The sequence below is a fragment of the Leopardus geoffroyi genome, chromosome D4, assembly GCF_018350155.1.
Source record: "Leopardus geoffroyi isolate Oge1 chromosome D4, O.geoffroyi_Oge1_pat1.0, whole genome shotgun sequence".
NCBI lineage: Eukaryota > Metazoa > Chordata > Mammalia > Carnivora > Felidae > Leopardus > Leopardus geoffroyi.
This window is the reverse complement of record NC_059342.1, coordinates 18,970,335-18,990,086: the sequence shown is the minus strand read 5'-3', so window position 1 is coordinate 18,990,086 and position 19,752 is coordinate 18,970,335. Positions and strand designations below refer to the sequence as shown.

At 36.7% G+C, this 19,752-nt stretch overlaps 1 protein-coding gene across 4 annotated transcripts in view; it reads right to left on the bottom strand.

Moving 5' to 3' along the window:
* VPS13A (vacuolar protein sorting 13 homolog A) overlaps positions 1-19,752 on the bottom strand; it is a 256,431-nt gene that overhangs the window by 130,974 nt on the left and 105,705 nt on the right. For all 4 annotated transcript variants that reach the window (XR_006710274.1, XM_045469045.1, XM_045469046.1 and 1 more), the window contains exons 27-31: positions 10,883-10,962; positions 9,850-9,909; positions 9,246-9,399; positions 8,417-8,533; positions 8,237-8,340 (exon numbers count right to left, since the gene is read on the bottom strand). Coding sequence is in view for 3 of the 4 variants with exons in the window: in XM_045469045.1 (XP_045325001.1) it covers positions 8,237-8,340; positions 8,417-8,533; positions 9,246-9,399; positions 9,850-9,909; positions 10,883-10,962 (515 nt within the window). In the remaining variant the exon portion in view is untranslated. The remainder of the gene's footprint in view (positions 1-8,236; positions 8,341-8,416; positions 8,534-9,245; positions 9,400-9,849; positions 9,910-10,882; positions 10,963-19,752) is intronic.

Genomic DNA, 19,752 nt, shown 5'->3' with positions numbered 1-19,752 from the left:
TGCTGGAAGGTAGAAAGCTGAAGAGCCATCAACAAGCAAATGAATTCCAACATGGTACAAAGAAAACTTCAGGAACCAAAGATATTAAGGACCTCTGAAGGCTGAGGCGCAAGATGAGGCTGAACAAAGTCTACAGGAATTCTGCTTCTGCCCTGAATGTACAATGCTGGGCAGAGGTCCACTCCAAACCTTGGCAACAACAATAGCAGCAGCAGCAGCAGCAAAAACAACAACAAAGAACTAGATGACCTATAAAAATCACAACTGTGCTTAAAACCACTAGAAATCTGAGGCTACAAGCCAACGAAGCAGCCCAAAATGTAAGGATAAAACAGTCCAGAAACAAAATCCCCCATCCTCAGCACAAGATATAGCTGAAAGAATCTGAAGCAGTGGGTATAATGAAGGCAATCATATTAAACAAGAACACTCAAAGCCAATTCAACTCTCCGTTAAATTGACTCAACCTCCATGCTAACTGCCTGGCAGAAAAAAAGACCCATTATCAGACATAAATACTATTCATTTCAGTATCTACTGTTCCATACATGATCTCTTACACTCAATCAACAACTAAGATACACTGCAAAAAGCAAGGAAAAATAAAACCCATCAGGTGACATAGAAATCAAGAGAACCAGGTTTGCTCATAACACAAATATTGGAAATTTCACCCAGTGAATTTTAAGTTCCTATGATTAATATGGTAAATGCTTCTAGTAGAAAAAGTGGAAAATATGCAAGAACAGATGAATATCACCAAAGAAACAGATGAAGAAATGAGAATCTAAGAAAATATTAAAGATTAAAAAAAAAAACAGTAACAGAGATGAAGAGTACCTTCAATGGGTTAATAAATAGATTCAAAAGAGCTAAGAATAAAAATCAGTGAACAGTTAAGCTATAAAAATAGCTTAACAGGGCACCTGGGCAGCTCAGTCAGTTAAAGTATCCCACTCTTAATTTGGGCTCAGGTCATGATCTCACAGTTCATGAAATCAAGACCTGTGTAAGGCTCTGCACAAAGCCTGCTTGGGTTTCTCCCTCTCCCCCTCTCTGTCCCTTCCCCACACTCTCAAAATAAATAAAGAAACATTAAAAAAAAAATAGCTTAACAGAAATTATCCAAACTAAAACAGGGTAAAAGAAGGGGAAAAAGTTGAACAGATGATTCAAAGGTTGTGAGACAATATCTAACAAGAATCTAGAAAGAATTTTTGGAATCCAAAAGGAGGAAGTACAAGGAGCAGATGAATAAGGGAGAGGAGGGGGAGGACAGAGAGAGAGAGAGAGAGAGAGAGAGAGAGAGACAAAGGAACTATTTGAAAAGGTAATGAAAAATAATGTAGACATATCCAAGAAGCTCAGAAAACCCCAAAATCAAAACACACTTACATATTCCTAGAAGCACCATACACAAATCCTGAAAGAAGTCAGATAAAAATGAGAAATATGTATAAAGGAGCAAAGATACATTGATGACTTCTCATCAACACCATGTCTAAGAAAGAATGCTGGAGCTACATCTTTAAGAGTTTGAAATGGGGTGGGGGGGGGGGGCGGGAACCCTGTCATCACAGAATTCTATACCCAGCAAAAACTTCAAATGGGAAATGAAAATGAAATAAAAGTGGGTTCTTTTCCAGTTCTCATTCCTCCTTGTGCCCCAAAGCTGAGAGAATTCATTACCAGCAAACTTGCATTATAAGAAATGAGTAGAAACGAAATAACAAGAAACTTGAAGCTACATGAAGAAATTAATTCCAGAAATGGCTAGAATGAAGATAAAAAGAGCTTTAAAAAAAAAAACTGCTCTAAAGAAAATTGACTAAACCAAAATCAGTACGTATGTATTATAGATTTTCAGCATACACAATATCAAAACATATTACAGTAATACCATGAAAGACAATAAATAATTAGGGGTTGACAGTAGTATTGTAAGGTATACATGAAGCAGTAAAACATTATTGGAAAGTAGACTATGATTGAAATTATGAATCGTAAACCCAAGGGAAACTGTAAAATCAATGACAAACAATCCAAAATCAGGTTAAATGTGGGGAGACAATACAATAAACAGAATAAAACAACTAGAAAACAGAAAACAATTAGAAAGAGAGCAAATTTTAAAGTTTATTATCTGAGAGAGCAGAGGGGAGAGGGGAAGAGAGGGAGAGAAGTCCAAACAGGATCAACGCTGTTAGCTCAATCCCATGACTGTGAGATGATGACCTGAGCTGAAATCAAAAGTCAGACGTTCAACTGACTGAGCCACCTAGGCACCCCAAGCAATAACAAATTTTAAACCAACTATATCATAATTGGATTTTTTTAATGGCCTAAACACAATTTAGAAGTCAGAGATTGTCAGACTGGATAAAAAAGCAAGATTGAAATATATGATGCCTCTAAAACACTCACTTTAAGTATAAAGACATAGACTAAAAGCTAAGACATAGAAAAAGATATACCATGCAAACACTAATCATAGAAATCTGGAGTGGCTATATTACTACCAAAGCAAACTTCAAATTAAGGGTAATTACCGGGTTAAAGAGAGATATTACATAACACAAAGGTTCAATTCACCAAGGAAGTATAAAAGCTCTATGTAGAAGATCTCTGAAACAATGAAGCAAAAACTGAGGTAACCGAAAGGAGAAACAGACCAAGCCACAGTTGAAACTTCAACAGAAAATCAGTAGCCTGTAGAATTCTATCAACCAACCTAGTGCTCTGACATTTGTGGAACATTCAACCCAGCAACACCCAAACATACACATTAATCTCAAGTATACTTGGAACATTCACCAAAGTTGATGTTTTATGGTCCATAAAACAAACACCAACATGCTTAAAAGAACTAAAAAAGTTTTGGCTTAAGAGGGATATTTAAACTGGAAATCAGTAACAATAAGAGATCTGAAAGGAATCTCAAATATTTGGAGGTAAGAGGTGGGGAGTTAGGATGGAGAAGTAGGGGGACCGGGATTTCCCTCATCCCTTAAACACAGCTGTATGGAGGTCAGATCACTTGCAACACCCAGGAAATCTGGGCAGAAAGATTTCCACAGGTGGAGGGAGACAGCCTGGTGGATTCCAGGTGCGTGTATGTGAATTGGGACAGAGGAAACAGAGGAGGCATATAGGGGAGGGAACCCCTTCTGTGGAGAGATAAAAGGGAAAGCCAGAGAGGCTGTGGAATGGTACTGACAAGGTAAAAAATCTCTCTGTGCAACTGTGGTATTGACAAGGTAAAAAAAATCTCTCCGGACCACGGACTGAGGAACAAGAATTACAGAGAGTGCCAGTTTCTATTTTGCAACAGCTTTAGGAGCTGAAGATCAGAGTTTTCAAAAGTGCTAAACTTTCTGCAGACTGAAGCTGCGACGTGCACGTGCCCAGGGTGGGGGTGGGGGGGGGGTGGGGAGGCGAAGGGAGCCAAGCCTGGGGCCGGGTAGCGATCGCAGGGGCGCACCGGGAGAGACAGTCCCCTTCCTCCAATACTGTGGGAAAAGAGTTTACTGCCTCCCCAAGGACAAAAGACCCTGTAGGCGCCAGCCAGAGGCCTTCTATCAGCAGGGCGGAGTGGGGCTCCACCAGAACAGGGTCCGTAGGGTGCAGGGCCCTCTAAGACATTGGGTTTTGAATCCCAGCTGAGCGCCTCTGGCACTGGAGACTGTGGAGCAGGGCAAGCCCACCTCTGGCGCCACTACGTGAGGGCTGCCTGAGCGGTGTGGCTTGAGACCCCTGTCTGGGGAGGAGAGATTGGGGTGTCGCCATTTTTCCCCCATCACCAACAAGATAGGGCTTCAGGGAGCAGCACAGGGGCCCCCAGTGGAGGTGGGACCCGCCTACACCAAACCCTCCCCCTCCATGCCTGGCAACTGCATATCTACCTAAGCAGAACGGACACTGACCAAACCAGAGGGCCTCTCTTCCAGACCAGCACAGCCATGGGTCTCAGGCACCAACAGACAACTGTTTTGTGGTTTTGTCTGTTTGTTTTTCTTTTCCTTTTTTCTTTTCTTTTCTCTTCTCTTTTCCTTTTGGAATCAGGTTCATAGTGTGAGTTGGTTTTTGGTCAATTCTTACTTTTTATATATATATAATTTTTTGTTTGTTTAATCAGGCATTTTTACTCGTTTCTCTTTATACCTTTTCTAGATCTCCTTCTTTATTTTCCTTTCTCTCTCCTTGAATTAAGCCTTATAGCTTTTTTGATTCTCTGCTTAAGTCTTTTTTTTTCCACCCCTTTCATTTTTCTCTTTATATGGGATCAGACTCCCCCTTCCTTTCCTTTTTTCCAGGGTTACTCCAGCAAACAATTCAAAGCACACCTGGTGGAAGGTCCCAACACTCCACAGATACAAGCAAGGCAGAGCTCTGCAGTGGACTGACCAGTGGGATAGAGCAGCCAAAACGCAATCACAGAGTGCACGCTCCACACTCCAAAAGCACTTCTGAAGGGCCAGGCCCTGGACAGCGTACAACACCTTTTTAATATGGTACTACTTGCAGGTGCAGGACACATAACAAGCTATTAAAACACATAAAAGACAGAAACCTAGCCAAAATGATGACACGGAAGAATTTTCCTCAAAAGGAGATCCAGGAAGAAACATCAGCCAGAGAATTGCTCCAAACAGATATAAACAATATATCCGAACAAGAATTTAGAATAACAGTCGTTAAGACTAATAGCTGGGCTTGAAAAAAGCACAGAAGACAGCAGAGGCTCTACTGCTGCAGAGATCCAAGACCTAAGAAGTAGTCATGATGAACGAAGAAATGCTACAAATGAGATGCAAAATAAACTAGGTACAGTGACAGCAATTATGGAAGGAGAGAACAGAATAGGTGAAACAGAAAATAAAATTATGGAAAATGATGAAGCTCAACAAAAAGAAGGGAAGGAAATCAAAACGTCTGGAGGTTAAACAACATATTTCTAAATAAACCATGGGTAAAGGAGAAAGTTGCAGGACAAAATAGAAAATATTTTGAATTGAATAAAAATAAACATATCAAAATTTCTAAGATACAACTAAAGCAGTGCTTAAAGGAAAATTTATAGCAGTAACTGCCTGCATTAGAAAAATGTCAAATCAGTAACCTAAGTTTCTACCTTAAGAAACTAGGAAAAGAAGAAATTAAATCCAAAGCGAGAAGGAAGAACATTTAAAAAAAAAAAAAAGTGAGAGAAGACATAAAAAAATTTAAATAAACACTCAATTGAACCAAAAGCTGATTCTTTGAAAAGAATGGATAAATCTCTAGTTAGACTGTTGAAGAGAAAATCAGAAAAGACAAAAATTAAAATCTCATATGCTAAGACAGAATCAGACTAAAAAGGTTATATACTGTAGTATTCCGTTTATTCAACATTCTGGAAATGGCAAAACAGTGACTCCTAGGTGCTAGGGTGGGGAGAAGGGATAACTACAAAGGGCAGGAGTAACCTTTGGGAGGTGATAGATATAATCTATTATCCTTAAGATGTTGGAAGTTACACAGCTGTAGGTGTTCAACAAAAATCAAGGAACTATATGCACTAAAAAGGCTAAATTTTACTGAATATAAAGTAAACCTGACTTCAAAAAGAAAAAAAAAATGGGGGGGAAAAAACCAGTGAAGAATTCTATAAAAGGATTACTGAGGCCCTTTAGGACCTCCCAAATGTGCCCAGCAGCTTGCTGCCACAAACCTTTTATAGTTGCTACTTCCTCTACATGGAACGCTCTTTCCACATTGACAACTGATTCAGATTTCACTCTGATGTTCAGAACAGGATTTCCTGATAATCCTAAAATGTTATTAGAATCTATCATATTATCCTACTTTATTGGTTTTCAAAGTACTTATTCTCCCTAACATAATTTTCTATTATTTACTATTTATTATTTACCCCAGGAAACAGACTTTGCATCTTTTGCTGACCATAATACTCCAAATATTATTAATAAAAATACAGAATATCTTCCACAAGTCACCTGAGTGACTATTCCCCTAAAGCCCAAGAGAAGAAAAGAATTTTGTTTAAGACAGAGTTTAGAGTAGACAGGATATGGCATAAGACATACCAGGTGCAGAAAAGGGGTAAATAAAACTAAAAAATGGGTATTTTAAGCAAAAATCTGTAAACTGAAAAGGTCCCCAACATTCTTCAACCATTCTGGCTCCCAGAATTTAGACTGTTAGGCTTGTACTTACAGTACTTTTCTCAAAGGAAACCGATGTAAGAGGAAAAAAAGCCTTCACTCTCAATTTTTGAGGCGATAAAATTACTCTATCAGTGCCTCATCCATTCTTATGTCTATCTGTCTAAATCCAACTATTAGAAATACTTATGTACCTACCATTCATAATAAGCAATAATAATTAATTAAGGGGATAATTCTTGTAAACATTCACTTTTGAAACATTCTTCTATAAAGAAGACATAAGAAATTTACAATGAGATCTTATTTCATAAGAAAGTCAGATCAGCTAGAATCCCTTTCAGATTCTACGTTAGTTATGATACACAAAATTAACGGTCATCTATACAATGGTTCTCCGGGAAACAGAGGATGATGCTCCAGGACAGATTCAAAGAGTCTGAGAACTCCAGGTATCCTTTACCCAACTGCCCAAAAAGCTAAGAAGCTAAATACATTATTATACCCAAAACCCACTCAGGGCACAATAATTAGGAAGCTCTGATCTGAGGCAAATAGTTGTCCCTCTGCTTCCTAAACATGTGGAGAGTTACTGAACCAAGGCAGTTTATTTAAAAATCATGTACAGCACGGGTCGCCTGGGTGGCTCAGATGGTTAAGCGCTGGATTTGAGGTCAGGTCATGATCTCATGGTTCATGGGTTCAAGCCCCACATTGGGCTGTTAACAGCTCAGAACCTGGAGCCTGTTTCAGATTCTGTGTCTCCCTCTCTTTCTGCCCCTCCCCCATTCACACACACTCGCTCTCTCTCTCTCTCTTAAAAATAAACATTAAAACATTTTTTTAAAAAATTAGAAGTAAAATAAAAATCCTGTACACTAGAATCAAAGTGAAAGAATAGCAAGGGGAAATGGGGTGGGGCAAGAAGAAAGAAAGAAACTTTTCAGTTTGTAGCTTACGTTGAATTTTTAACCTCACAGATGCATTAGTTACAAAATTAAAAAGAAAAAAGTAAATAACTTGGATTATATTATCAGTTTCATTACTAATTATTTGTATGACTTTCAGTAGATGCCTTTATTTATGTGAGCTGTACTTTCTACACAGGGCAAATAAAACCAATAATCTTAAATGTGTTAGTACTTTGTTTTTTGTTTTTGTTTTTGTTTTTTTTGATAAAAGCAAAAGTAATACATTAAACCATGGCTTCTAGAAGATTTCTTGTTCCTTATTACTATGGACCACGCACCTTTGATGCTCTGGCACTCTTGTTATTTCACGCTAGCAAGCCATAATAAGGAAATATAAAGAGTAAGGATTTTCATTTAACACAAAAATCAGGTCATCACTGTATCTCATTGGTATTATTGCCACATTTTCCTTTCACACTCCAGACTCCGACTTCCTGACTCAAGAAGTAACTCAGCCTTTTCTGACCCTACTACTTGATGTTCTCTTCACTCCCTTAAATACACCATCCTACCTATATGCTCCACTGTTCAACAATTACCTGTCCAACTCGACAATGGTATCTGGTCCTAGAACTTTACCATCTCACACCCAGTACTAACACCTATCTCTTCAACCCCTAGCCATCGGGTTCAAAGGACTCTGTTAACATTGTGAACAGCTATACTATAGTAAGCACCCATGAAAATAAACTTAAATAATTTCATCTGCTCAGTCTGACTTCATATCCACTGCTGTTGAAATCTGAAATGCATCACAAGATTCACAGTATTTGAAGAGACGAGCAAAAAGAAAAAAAAAAAATTGAAAAAGGCATTTACTAATTGCCCTTCCCCAGCCTCCAACTATGTTTCCGAGTATTATATAAACTTCTTTATGAGATACTTAATCCTCATTTTACAAATAAAAAGAATCTGAGATTAGGTCACACAACCACTAGGGAACACAGCTAAAATACAAACCCAATTAGGCCTAACTCCAAAACCTGTCAACTTAATAAGCCACACTGCTAAAATGCTGACAACTAATTTATACCTATGACCAACCTTAAAGGACACTCGTATTTAATGATGTACTATTATTTAAGAGAAACAAGTCCATACCTTTTTGTATAAAGCTGTTTTATCAGAATCCAAGACAATTATATTCCTTAGCTTTGCATTTATTTCAGTGGCTGAAGTCCTCATTATTATCTCAGAATCAAGCCCTAAGGGAATAAAAGGATGAATGAATGGCTTTTCTTTCATTTCATAGTTCTCATTTTTTTTCTGAAATTTTATTACCTTCAATCTTAATTTCAGAAATGTTACGTTTCTGATCTTGAATAAAGATCTGTAAACAAGATAATTCTGCCAAAATCTGCAAGGTAATAATATCTTCGTTCTTGGGTAGTTTTAAAGCTGCAAAAAAAAAAAAATTGTAAAACATAAGGAAAAACTTTCAGTAGTTACCTCACTACCCTTATAAAGTAATTGAAGTATAAGATAAATTAATAATACTAGAGGAAAACCTGATTTTCCATTCAATTGAAATTAAGATATTCCCTACTAAATTAGGAATTCTAAAAAAACAATCAAACCTAATGAAAACAAAGCCAAACAAATCAAACAGACACAACCAAAAACTATTCCTAGATGAGACTAACAATTTAGTTTCATCCTGGATGACACGAAAAAAAACCGTAGTTGCAAAATCATGAATCATTTGAGACACAATGATTATGAGGTGGTATTTGTCATGGTCAAACCTGCAACTTTTCATTGCTTAAAAAATATGTGCTTAAAAAATACAGTCTGATAGGATTAAAATTTTCTTAGTTCTAAATTTCTAATCCAAAATTATGATATTAAATGCATGAATTTTAATTCAAATACTACTACTATATGATATTTGACTAAAAAGAGTGACATGATAAAAACCACATTTTCTTCACTGGTAAATACTTTCTTTTGCTGTTATTTTCTAAAATTTACCTGGTACATAATAATCTTTCTAGATGCTAATTTAAGCAACAGAATTCTGGAGCCAATATTATATATAAGAAAACAAAGAAAAAGCTAAAATTTATTGATCTACATGGTAAAAAACCTTGAAGCTGAATTTCAAACGTACACATTTTTTTAATGACCTCTCCTTTGTCTTCAGTCTCCGCAACAGACACAGAGGCTCGTTTTTCTTCTAGTTGTGGGAGTACGTTATTAAAATAGTTTATTGTATTCAGAAGTGCTTCAGTATGTAAATGAATATCCAAAGAGGAAAAATTCACCTAAAGAACAAAGCTGATTTTAGTAACAGGTCAATAAATATCTGTTTGTTGCTCAGTATAAGGCACTATAATTTGTGGTAATAAGAATAAAATTCATGGGGCACCTGGATGGCTCAGTTGGTTAAGCTTTCAACTTTGACTTGGTTTCTGATCTCGCAGTTCATGAGTTCGAGAGTAGCATCGGGCTTTGCACTGACAGCTCAGAGCCTGGAACCTACTTTCTGTCCTGTGTTTCCCTTGCTCTCTGCCCCTCCCCCACTAGTGTCTGCGCACATGCGCGCACTCTCTCTCTCTCAAAAATATTAAATATATCTAAAAAAGGAATAAAATTCATAATATTCCATTTTTATCCTCAAGGATTATACAGTTCTAGTTATAAAACAATTTCCATGATATAGTTACTTAGAAATACAGTATCTAATTAAAAAATAAATGATTGTTCATTCATACCTTAATTAGTTGCACAACATTGTTGTAAGTACTTTTCAAATTAGGTAGATTCTTTTCTGCCTAACCAAAGAGAAAAAAGCAAATCCATTAGTATCTTATGAAGTCACATGTACATACAATTGTAACTAACGTTCTTCCTAATTCTTCCCCTTTGTGAAAAAATTTGTGATAGAATTGTCTACCAAGTATCCAAATACTGTGCATGATATCTTTAGCTCTGGAATGCTTTTGTCAAAAAAAGGCTATTTAACAATGCATAAACACCACCACAAACCCTAAAATATCTCCATCAATAGTAAAAAAAAAAAAGTCTTAAAAGTGGTAAAATACTCTATCAGCATTGTTATTATAAAGTAATTATTGGGGCGCCTGGGTGGCTCAGTTGGTTAAGCATCCGACTTCAGCCAGGTTACGATCTCGCAGTCCGGGAGTTCGAGCCCCGCATCAGGCTCTGGGCTGATGGCTCAGAGCCTGGAGCCTGTTTCCGATTCCGTGTCTCCCTCTCTCTCTGCCCCTCCCCCATTCATGCTCTGTCTCTCTCTGTCCCAAAAATAAATAAACGTTGGAAAAAAAAATTAAAAAAATAAATAAATAAAGTAATTATTAAATTAACGTGGCACTTACATAAAAATAGGTCAATGAAAATGCGGAATAAATCTTAAGTAGACCACAGTACATATAAAAACAATAAGTGATGAAATCAAATGAAAGCCTCATCTCATATTGTATACCATATTAAATTCCATCAAGATTAAAAAGTTTGTTTTTGTTTTGTTTTGTGTTTTTGGTTATCTGATGGAGGGAAAAAAGTCAAACTTCATGTCATTTCTACTTAGAACACAGGCCTGTTATTTTTCTATACGAAATGTTTAGAAACTAAAGGATGACAAAACAAGAAAAGCTTAAAGTTGTAGGAATTTTAGAAATCACGTTATAATGAAGATTAAACGAAACCTACCTAAATTTACAAAACTTGATTACAACATTTCAGAAGCACACTCACCACAGCAAGCATACAAATGGAAGTGCTCACCTTCACATACTCCAGTGTTAGCAGATCTTCCATCGTATTATCCAGCGTTGTAATCAAATAAACTGGTTTCTTGTTTTCATCTAAAAATAATGTTTTAAATTACTCTTTCACAGAAAAAACTTACGGAAAGTCAATAGCAGCAACATTAATAAAACAGAACTGGAAAAGAAGAATTTCCTGTGGCAGTTCTGAGCCTTCAATTCTGTCTTACCCAAGTCAGATCCCTCCTCCTTTATTTTAAACTCTAAAGCTGTAGTTTCTCCCAATTTCCTTCCCTTCTCTTATGGCACAAGGTTCAACAATCTTACCCTTTTAAACCCAGATAGGAGGTAAGGTAAGAAGTAGCAATCAGTAAAAGAAAAAACAGAGTTACTAGGACCAATGAAAGGACATGAAGAGAACTGCAGCCCTGAGCCACAGAAAAACCTAGAAAGAAAATGACAAGACTCCCTGGAAACCTATTGTCTTTAAGAAGACAGATCAGGTATGTGATGAGAAACTAAGTTCTTCTGTGTATTAGTTTAGATTAGAATAAATCCCCTGTAGTTAGTCTTCACTAGTTGTATTCTGGCGTCTGATTAAAACTTTGGAAAGTAAGTGGGAAAGCTGCCGTAGAGAACAGTATTTTGTATAAAGGCTATAAACTATCATCACCAAATTACTATGACTACTAGAAATTACTATCTAGATACTGGAAGAAAGAACTACAAATTAATCGTTAAGACTTTTGAGGGAAAAAAGTAACATATTCCACAGACTCTTCCAGATTTAAAAGCTTATTAGCTATTAAGCCAGCCTCCTACTGCACATGCTACTCACATTTCAATCTTTAAAAAGGTCCCAATTTTTCTCATACACTTATCCACAGAACTATTTACTGATCATTTATGAGAAACTGTGCTATTCACTTCTTCCCCCCCAACTAAAAAAAAAAAAAAAAATTATAGAAATAGATGTAGTGACAACTGTGTATCAGTACCCCTGTGTGCTGGGGGGGGGGGGGTTCTTATCCTGTGCTTTTAGAAAAACAAACAGAATAATTTACAACTGCTAGAATACTTCTGGATTACTGGAGAACACTAAGGAAACTGGTTCACTTTTATTTCCAATCACGAGAGCAAACTGTTTCTTGATGTAAAAAAGCGTAATAAGGTAAAACTCTGTATCTGCTAGGTATGATGGTTTTCTTAGCACAAGATAATCATAATAAAATCTACCACATTCGAGTTCCTAAGGGCTACAGAACAAGTGTAGAATAGGCAACTATAATGTATGAGTAAATCACATTCAGTGATTAAGGTTTCAGGCTGCCAATACTTTATTTGCTTTCTCAAATACAAAGATCACATTCAATCCAGGGCTCGACAAAGGGGAGGGTAGTTTTCATGACAGTAGCTAACTGACAGCTTTGCCTGGGAGTAAGTTCCTAGAGATGATGACCTTAAATCCTTGATACGTATATAAGCATATCTTCTGCCTTTCTTAATTCCCATAGATAGATCTTGGGATCTATCAGATTCTAAGACTGATTCTTAGAACATTAGATTCTAGGACAGCCAAAGTACCAAAATACTTACTTTTATACATATGTAAGCAGAATACATTTTTTTAGAAGTGAGTTCTATACCTATTCTGGGGCTTGAACTCACAACCCTGAGATCAAAAGTCACATGCTTGGGGTGCCTGACAGGCTCAGCTGGTTAAGCATCCAACTTCAGCTCAGATCATGATCTCGTGGGTTTGTGAGGTTGAGTCTTGCATTGGGCTCTGCACCGTCAGTGTGGAGGATTCTTTCTCTCTTTCTCTCTCTCTCTCTCTCTCTGCTCCTCCCCCCACTTGTGCACACACACTCAAAATAAACTTAAAAAGTCACATGCTCTACCAACTGAGCCAGCCAGATGCCCCAGATTTATATGGTCTCAAAAATAAATGTAAAGCTCTACTACTTATAATTACAAAAATTTTAAGCCAACTTGTACTAATAATCAGTTTGGACATCAACGGTCTAAATACATCAATTAAAAGATGCAGGTTACCACAGTGGACCAAACAAACAAGACCCAGCTATATATTGTCCATAAGAAATAACACTGTAAATAAAAGACACATACAGATTTAAAGTAAATGGATGAGGAAACCATAGCATGTAAATACTAATAAAATGAAAAAAGGGATAGCTATGTTATTTTTCAGACAGAGTAGACTCCAAAGTAAGAAAAGTTATCAGAGAAAATGAAAGTTATTATATAATGATAAAGGGGCCAATTCTCCATGAATACATAACAATCCTTAAGCTGTATGCATCTTAACAACAAAGCATCAAAATAAGTGAGGCAAAACACTGATAATACTGAAAGGAGAAACAGATGAACCCACTATCACAGTTAAGACTTCAACATTCCCCTATCAGAAATGGACAGATCCAGCAGACAAAAAAACCAGTAGGGACATAGTTGAAATCAGTAGTAGTACTATCAATCAACTGGACACAATGGATATCTATAGATTACTTCCTCCATTACTTGCAGAATACACCTTCTTAAGCTCCCACAGACTGATCAGCAACATAGACAACATTCTGGGCCATAAAACACACCTTCCTAAATTCAAATGATAAATAAAATAAAAGCCACACAGTGTCTGCACTCAGACCACAATGGAATTCAATTACAAATCAAATAATATATTTGGGGAATTCCAAAATATTTGGAGAATCAGCAACACTTCTCGTAACACATGAGTAGAAGAAGAAATCTCAAATTGAAAACATTAGAAACTGGGTATGAAAACACACCTCATCAAAATTTGGGACTAATAGTAAAAGCACTGCTTACAGGGAAATGTAACATTGAATGCATATGTTAGAAGATATAAAATCAATAATCTAAGCTTCCACCTTAGGAAAGTAGAAAAAGAAGATCAATTGATGTAAGCAAAAGGAAAGAAATAATTTGATTAGATCAAAATTGATTAGATTTTGATTAGATTAGATTTCATTGATTAGATCAAAATCAATGAAACTGAAAATAAAAAAGCTTTAGAAAAATTGAAGAAACCATAAAAGATTCTTTGAAAAGATCAATAAAATTTATAAGCCTCTAGCCAGGCTAACTAAGAAACAAAGAGGACACAGATTACTAGTATCAGAGGTAAAAGAGGAGAAATTATGGTGTCATGAACTTAAAAGGATAATTAAAAAATACTATACACAACTCTGCCCACAAAAGTAGTAACTTAATGAAATGTACCAATTCCTTGAAAAATATAACCTGCCAAACTCACACAAGAATCAACAGACAACCTGAATAGGTTCATATCTATTAAAGAAATCAAGTCAATAATGAATAACCTAAAAAAGAAACCATCATACCTAGAAGGGTTCACTGGTGAATTCTAATAAACATTTGAGGGAAAAATTGTAACAATTCTTTACAATCCCTTTCAGAGGATACAAACAGAAAGAAAGCTTGCTAACTCATTCTATGAAATCAGAATTACCCTAATACCAAAACCTTACAACAAAGGCATTAGAAAAAAGAAGAAAAAAAAAAAAGAAAGAAAGAAAAGAAGGAAAACTACAGAGTAGTAACTCTCTTTACAATGTATACAAAACTGGAGAGTGTTATGCTAAGTGAAATAAGTCATACAGAGAAGGACAGATTCCATATGTTTTCACTCCTATGTGGATCCTGAGAAACTTAACATAAGACCATGGGGGAGGGGAAGAAAAAAAAATGGTTAGAGAGGGAGGGAGCCAAAACAGAAGACTCCTAAAAACTGAGAACTGAGGGTTTATGGGGGGTGGGAGGGAGGGGTGGGTGAGTGATGGGTATTAAGGAGGGCACCTGTTGGATGAGCACTGTTGGGGTTTATATGGAAACCAATTTGACAATAAATTTCATATTTAAAAAAAATAAATACAAAAATCTTCAACAAAGTACAGTATTAGCGAATTGAATCCAACAAAGTGTAAAAAAACAATATGCACCATGACCAAGTAAAGTTTATCCCAAACTTCAAGGCTAGCTCAACACTGGAAAATCAACTGATGTAATCACATCAACAGGCTTCACAAGAAAAATTACATGATCATATAAACAGATGCAGAAAAAGCATATGACCATATCCAATAAACATTCATGATAAAAACGTCAGTAAACTAGAAATAAGGAACTTCCTAACTTAAGAATATCTTCTAAAAACCTACAGCTAACTCCATGCTTAATTGTGAGAAACTCAAGGTTTTCACACTAAGGAACAAGGTAAGAGGTCCTTCCCTTTTTACTGATGTCAACATCATACTATTAAGTGTCAGAAAATGCAGTAAAAGAAGAAATAAAAGGTATTTTCTTTTATTTCTGGGAAGGAAGGCATAAAATTGTCTTTGTTCACAAATGACATGATCATCTATGTAAAACTTTTGTAAGAATCAACATCAAAAAAACCCTCCAGGAACTAATAAGCCATTAGAGCAAAGTTGTAGGATACAAGGTTAATATACAAGTCAAAAGCTTTCCTATGTACCAAAACTGGATAACTAGAATTTGACATTAAAAACATAACACCAAAAACAAACACGGGGCGCCTGGGTGGCGCAGTCGGTTAAGCGTCCGACTTCAGCCAGGTCACGATCTCGCGGTCCGTGAGTTCGAGCCCCGCGTCAGGCTCTGGGCTGATGGCTCAGAGCCTGGAGCCTGTTTCCGATTCTGTGTCTCCCTCTCTCTCTGCCCCTCCCCCGTTCATACTCTGTCTCTCTCTGTCCCAAAAATAAATAAACGTTGAAAAAAAAAAAAATTTAAAAAAAACAAACAAACAAACAGTACCATTTACATTAGTCTTTTCGACAAATGTTGATGGAACAAATGGACATCAACAGGAAAAGAAAATCTAGACATAGAGATTATACCCTTCACAAAAATCAACTCAAAAAGGACCACAAATCTAAATGTAAAATGAACTATAAAACTTCAAGAAGGGAGCATAGGAGAATATTTAGATACCCTTCATTTTGGCAATGACTTTTTAGATACAACATCCAAGGCATGATGCATGGGGAGAAAAAAAAAAAAAAAACCTCATAAAGGACTTCATTAAAACATTCTGTTCTGCTAAGGACAATGTCAGTAAAATGAAAAAAACTAGCCATAGATGAGGAGAAAATATTTGCAAAAGATACATATGATAAGGGACTGTTATCCAAAATATGTAAGTAACTCTTAAAATTAATCAAGAAAAAACAAACACCATTAAAACAATAGACCAAAGGGGCGCCTGGGTGGCTCGGTCGGTTAAGCGTCTGACTTCGGCTCAGGTCATGATCTCACCGTCCGTGGGTTCAAGCCCCGCGGCGGGCTCTGTGCTGACTGCTCAGAGCCTGGAGCCTCTTTCAGATTCTGTGTCTCCCTCTCTCTGTGACCCTCCCCGTTCATGCTCTGTCTCTGTCTCAAAAATAAATAAACGTTAAAAAAAATTTTTTTTAAATAAAACAATAGACCAAAGACCTTAAGAGATACCTCACCAAAGAAGACACACAGAAGCAAAATCAACATAGGAAAAGATGCTCTACACATGTCTTTAAGGAACTGCAAAACAAAAACAAATATGGGCGCCTGGTTGGCTCAAACATCTGACTTCCACTTTGGCTCAGGCCATGATCTCATGGTTTGTGGGGGTTTGAGCCCTGCATTGGGCTGTGCTGACAACTCAGAGCCTGGAGCCTGCTTCGGATTCTGTGTCTCCCTTGCTCTTTGCCCCTCCCCCACTTGTGCTCTGTCTCTCTCTCTCTCTCAAAATTAAAATGTAAAAAAAAATTTTTTTAAACAAAAAAACCGCTGAGCTGCCCATTTCATACCTTACTGGAATGCTCAAAATCAAAGAGAGTAACACCAGGTGAAGATATGAAGCAACAGGAACTCTCATTCTTTGCAGATGAGAATGCTAAATGGTATAAGTCGCTTTGGAAGAGAGCTGTATTGTTTCTCACAAAACATACTCTTAAACCATATGACCCAACAATTGTGTTCCGTGGTATTTATCTAGAGCAGTTGAAAACTTATGCCCACACAAAAATCTTCATACAGATGTTTATTGCACCTTTATTCAGAACTCTAAAAACTTATGCGTGAACCAAGATGTCCTTTATTAAGTGAATGGAAAAATAAACTATGATACGTCATACAATGGAACATTATTCAGCACTGAAAAGAAGTGAGCTATCAAGTAATGAAAGGTTATGGAAATAGTAACTTAAATACCTATTACTAACTGAAAAAAAAGTCAGTCTGAAAAGCAAAATCCAGTATGATCCCAGGGATGTGACATTTGGGGAAAAGGATAAAATATGGAAACAGTTAAAAGCTTGGTGGTTGCCAGGAGAAGGGGGAGGACAGAAAAGGATGAATAGGTGGAACACAGAGGATTTTTAGAGTAGTGGAACTGCGTATGATAATATGATGCTGGATACATGTCGTTATATATGTGTCCAAAACCCTCAGAATGCACAGCACCAAGTTGAACCCTGATATAAACTATGGACTTTGTACTATATCAATGTAAGTTCATCAACTGCAACAAATTCCTCTGGTGGGGGATGTTTATAAAGGGAGAGGTTTAGCATGTGAAAAGTACCTGAGGAAATCCATATACCATCTGCTGACTGTACTGTGATTCAAAAACTGCTCTAAAAATAGTCTATTAAAATTTACTGTGATTTCTACTCATATGATGTTCTTCTGCTACAAAGAAGTTTTATAAAATTAAAATTAACCTACTAAATTTTTTTAGTTGAAACAAAAATTTTTTTTAGAGAAAGAGAGAGAGAGAGAGAGAGAGAGAGAGAGAGAGTGTGTGTGTGTGTGTGTGTGTGTGTGTGTGTGTGAGCGAGGGAGAGGGGCAGCGGGAGACAGAGAATCTTAAGCAGGCTCCATGATCGGCATAGAGCCCAATGTGGGGCTCAATCCCACGATCCTGGGATCATGATCTGCGCCAAAATCAAGAGTTGGACACTCAACAGACTGAGCCACCCGGGCACCCCAATCATTTCTCTTTCATAAACGGGGTATAATTCACATAGAACAATGCATTAGTCTCAGGTATAAAATATAATGGTTCAATATCTGTAAGTCTAGTTAACATCTGTCCTCATACGTAATTACAATTTTTTTCTTATAATGAGGACTTTCAAGATTATCTTAGCAGCTCTCAAATAGGCAATTAGGTATTGTTAACTATAGCCACTATGCTATACTTTGCATCCTACTGATTTTCTAACTACCAGTTTACATCTTTTGGACCCCCTTCACCCATGCCAACTACCACGCCACCCCACCCCCACCTCTGACAACCACTAATCTGTTCTATGTACCTATCAACTTGGATTGTTTGTAAAGATTCCACATATAAGTGAGATCAGATGGTATTTGTCTTTCTCGGACTTATTTCACTTAGCATAAGGCCCTCAAGGTCCATCCATGTTGTCACAAATGGCAAGATTTCATTCCTTTTTATAGCTGAATAGAATTTCATTGTGTATCTGTGTATGTATGTAAATAGGATATCTTCTTTATGCACTCATTCATTGATTGAACTTAGGCTGTTTCCATACCTTGGCTATTGTACATAGGGCTGCAGTGAACATCAGGTACCTTTCTCTTTTTGAGTTAGTGTTTTCATTTTCTTTGGGTAAATACTCAGAAGTGGAATTGCGAGATCATATGATACTCTATTTTAGATTTTTTGAGGAATGTACATGTGATCTTCCATAATGTCTGCATTAATTGGTAGTGCACAAGGATTTACTTTTCTCCACATCCTTGTCAATACTTGTTATTTCTTGGGGTTTTTTTGATAGCAGCCATACTGACAGGTGTGACGTCATATCTCACTGTGGTTTTAAGTGGCATTTCCCTGACAATCAGCAATATTCAGTATCTTTTCATGTACCTGTTAACCATCTGTATGTCTTCTTTGAGAAAAATGTTTTTTAGATCCTCTGTCCATTTTTTAAACTGAATTGGGTTTTGGTTATTGAGTTGCAAGAATTCTTTATATATTTTGGGTATTAACCACTGATCAGATATGTGATCAGCATGTATCTTCTCCCATCCAGTCAGCTGCTTTTTCAATTTGTTGGTGGATTCCTTGGCTGTGGAGAAGCTTTTTGGCTTAATGTATTCCTACTTGTTTATTGTTGCCTTTGCTTTTGGAGTCAGATCAAAAAAATCAACACAAGACTAATGTAAAGGCACTTACTGCCTACATTTTCTTCTAGGAGTTTTATGGTTTCAGGTTTTTTATTCAAGTCTTCAACTATCTTCAGTTAATTTTTGTGTATGGTATAAGATAGCAGTTTCATTCTTTTGCATGTGGCTGTCCAGTTTTCATAGCACCATTTATTGAAGAAACTATCCTTTCTTCATTTTATGTTCTTGACTCCTCTGTCATAAGGTAATGGACCATATGTTAATGGGTCTGTTTCTAGGTGCTTTTTGGTTCCATTGATTGGTGAGTCTGCTTTTATGTTGGTACCATAAAGTTTTGTTTTGCGTCAGTACCACAGATAGCTTTGTAATATATTTTGAAATCAAGGAACATCATGCCTCCAGTTTTGTTCTTCTTTCTCAAGACTGCTTTGGGTATTTGGGGTGTTTTGTGGTGACTGACAAATTTAGAATTCTTTTTTCTATTTCTGTGAAAATGACACTGGAGTTTTGATAGGGATTGTATTGAATCTGTAGATTGCTTTGAATAGTATGAACACTTTAATTGTATTAATAATTCTAAGCCATAAGGATGGACTATCTTTCCATTCATTTAATTTCTTTCATCACTGTCTTACAGTTTTCAGTATACACATCTGTCACCTTCTTAAA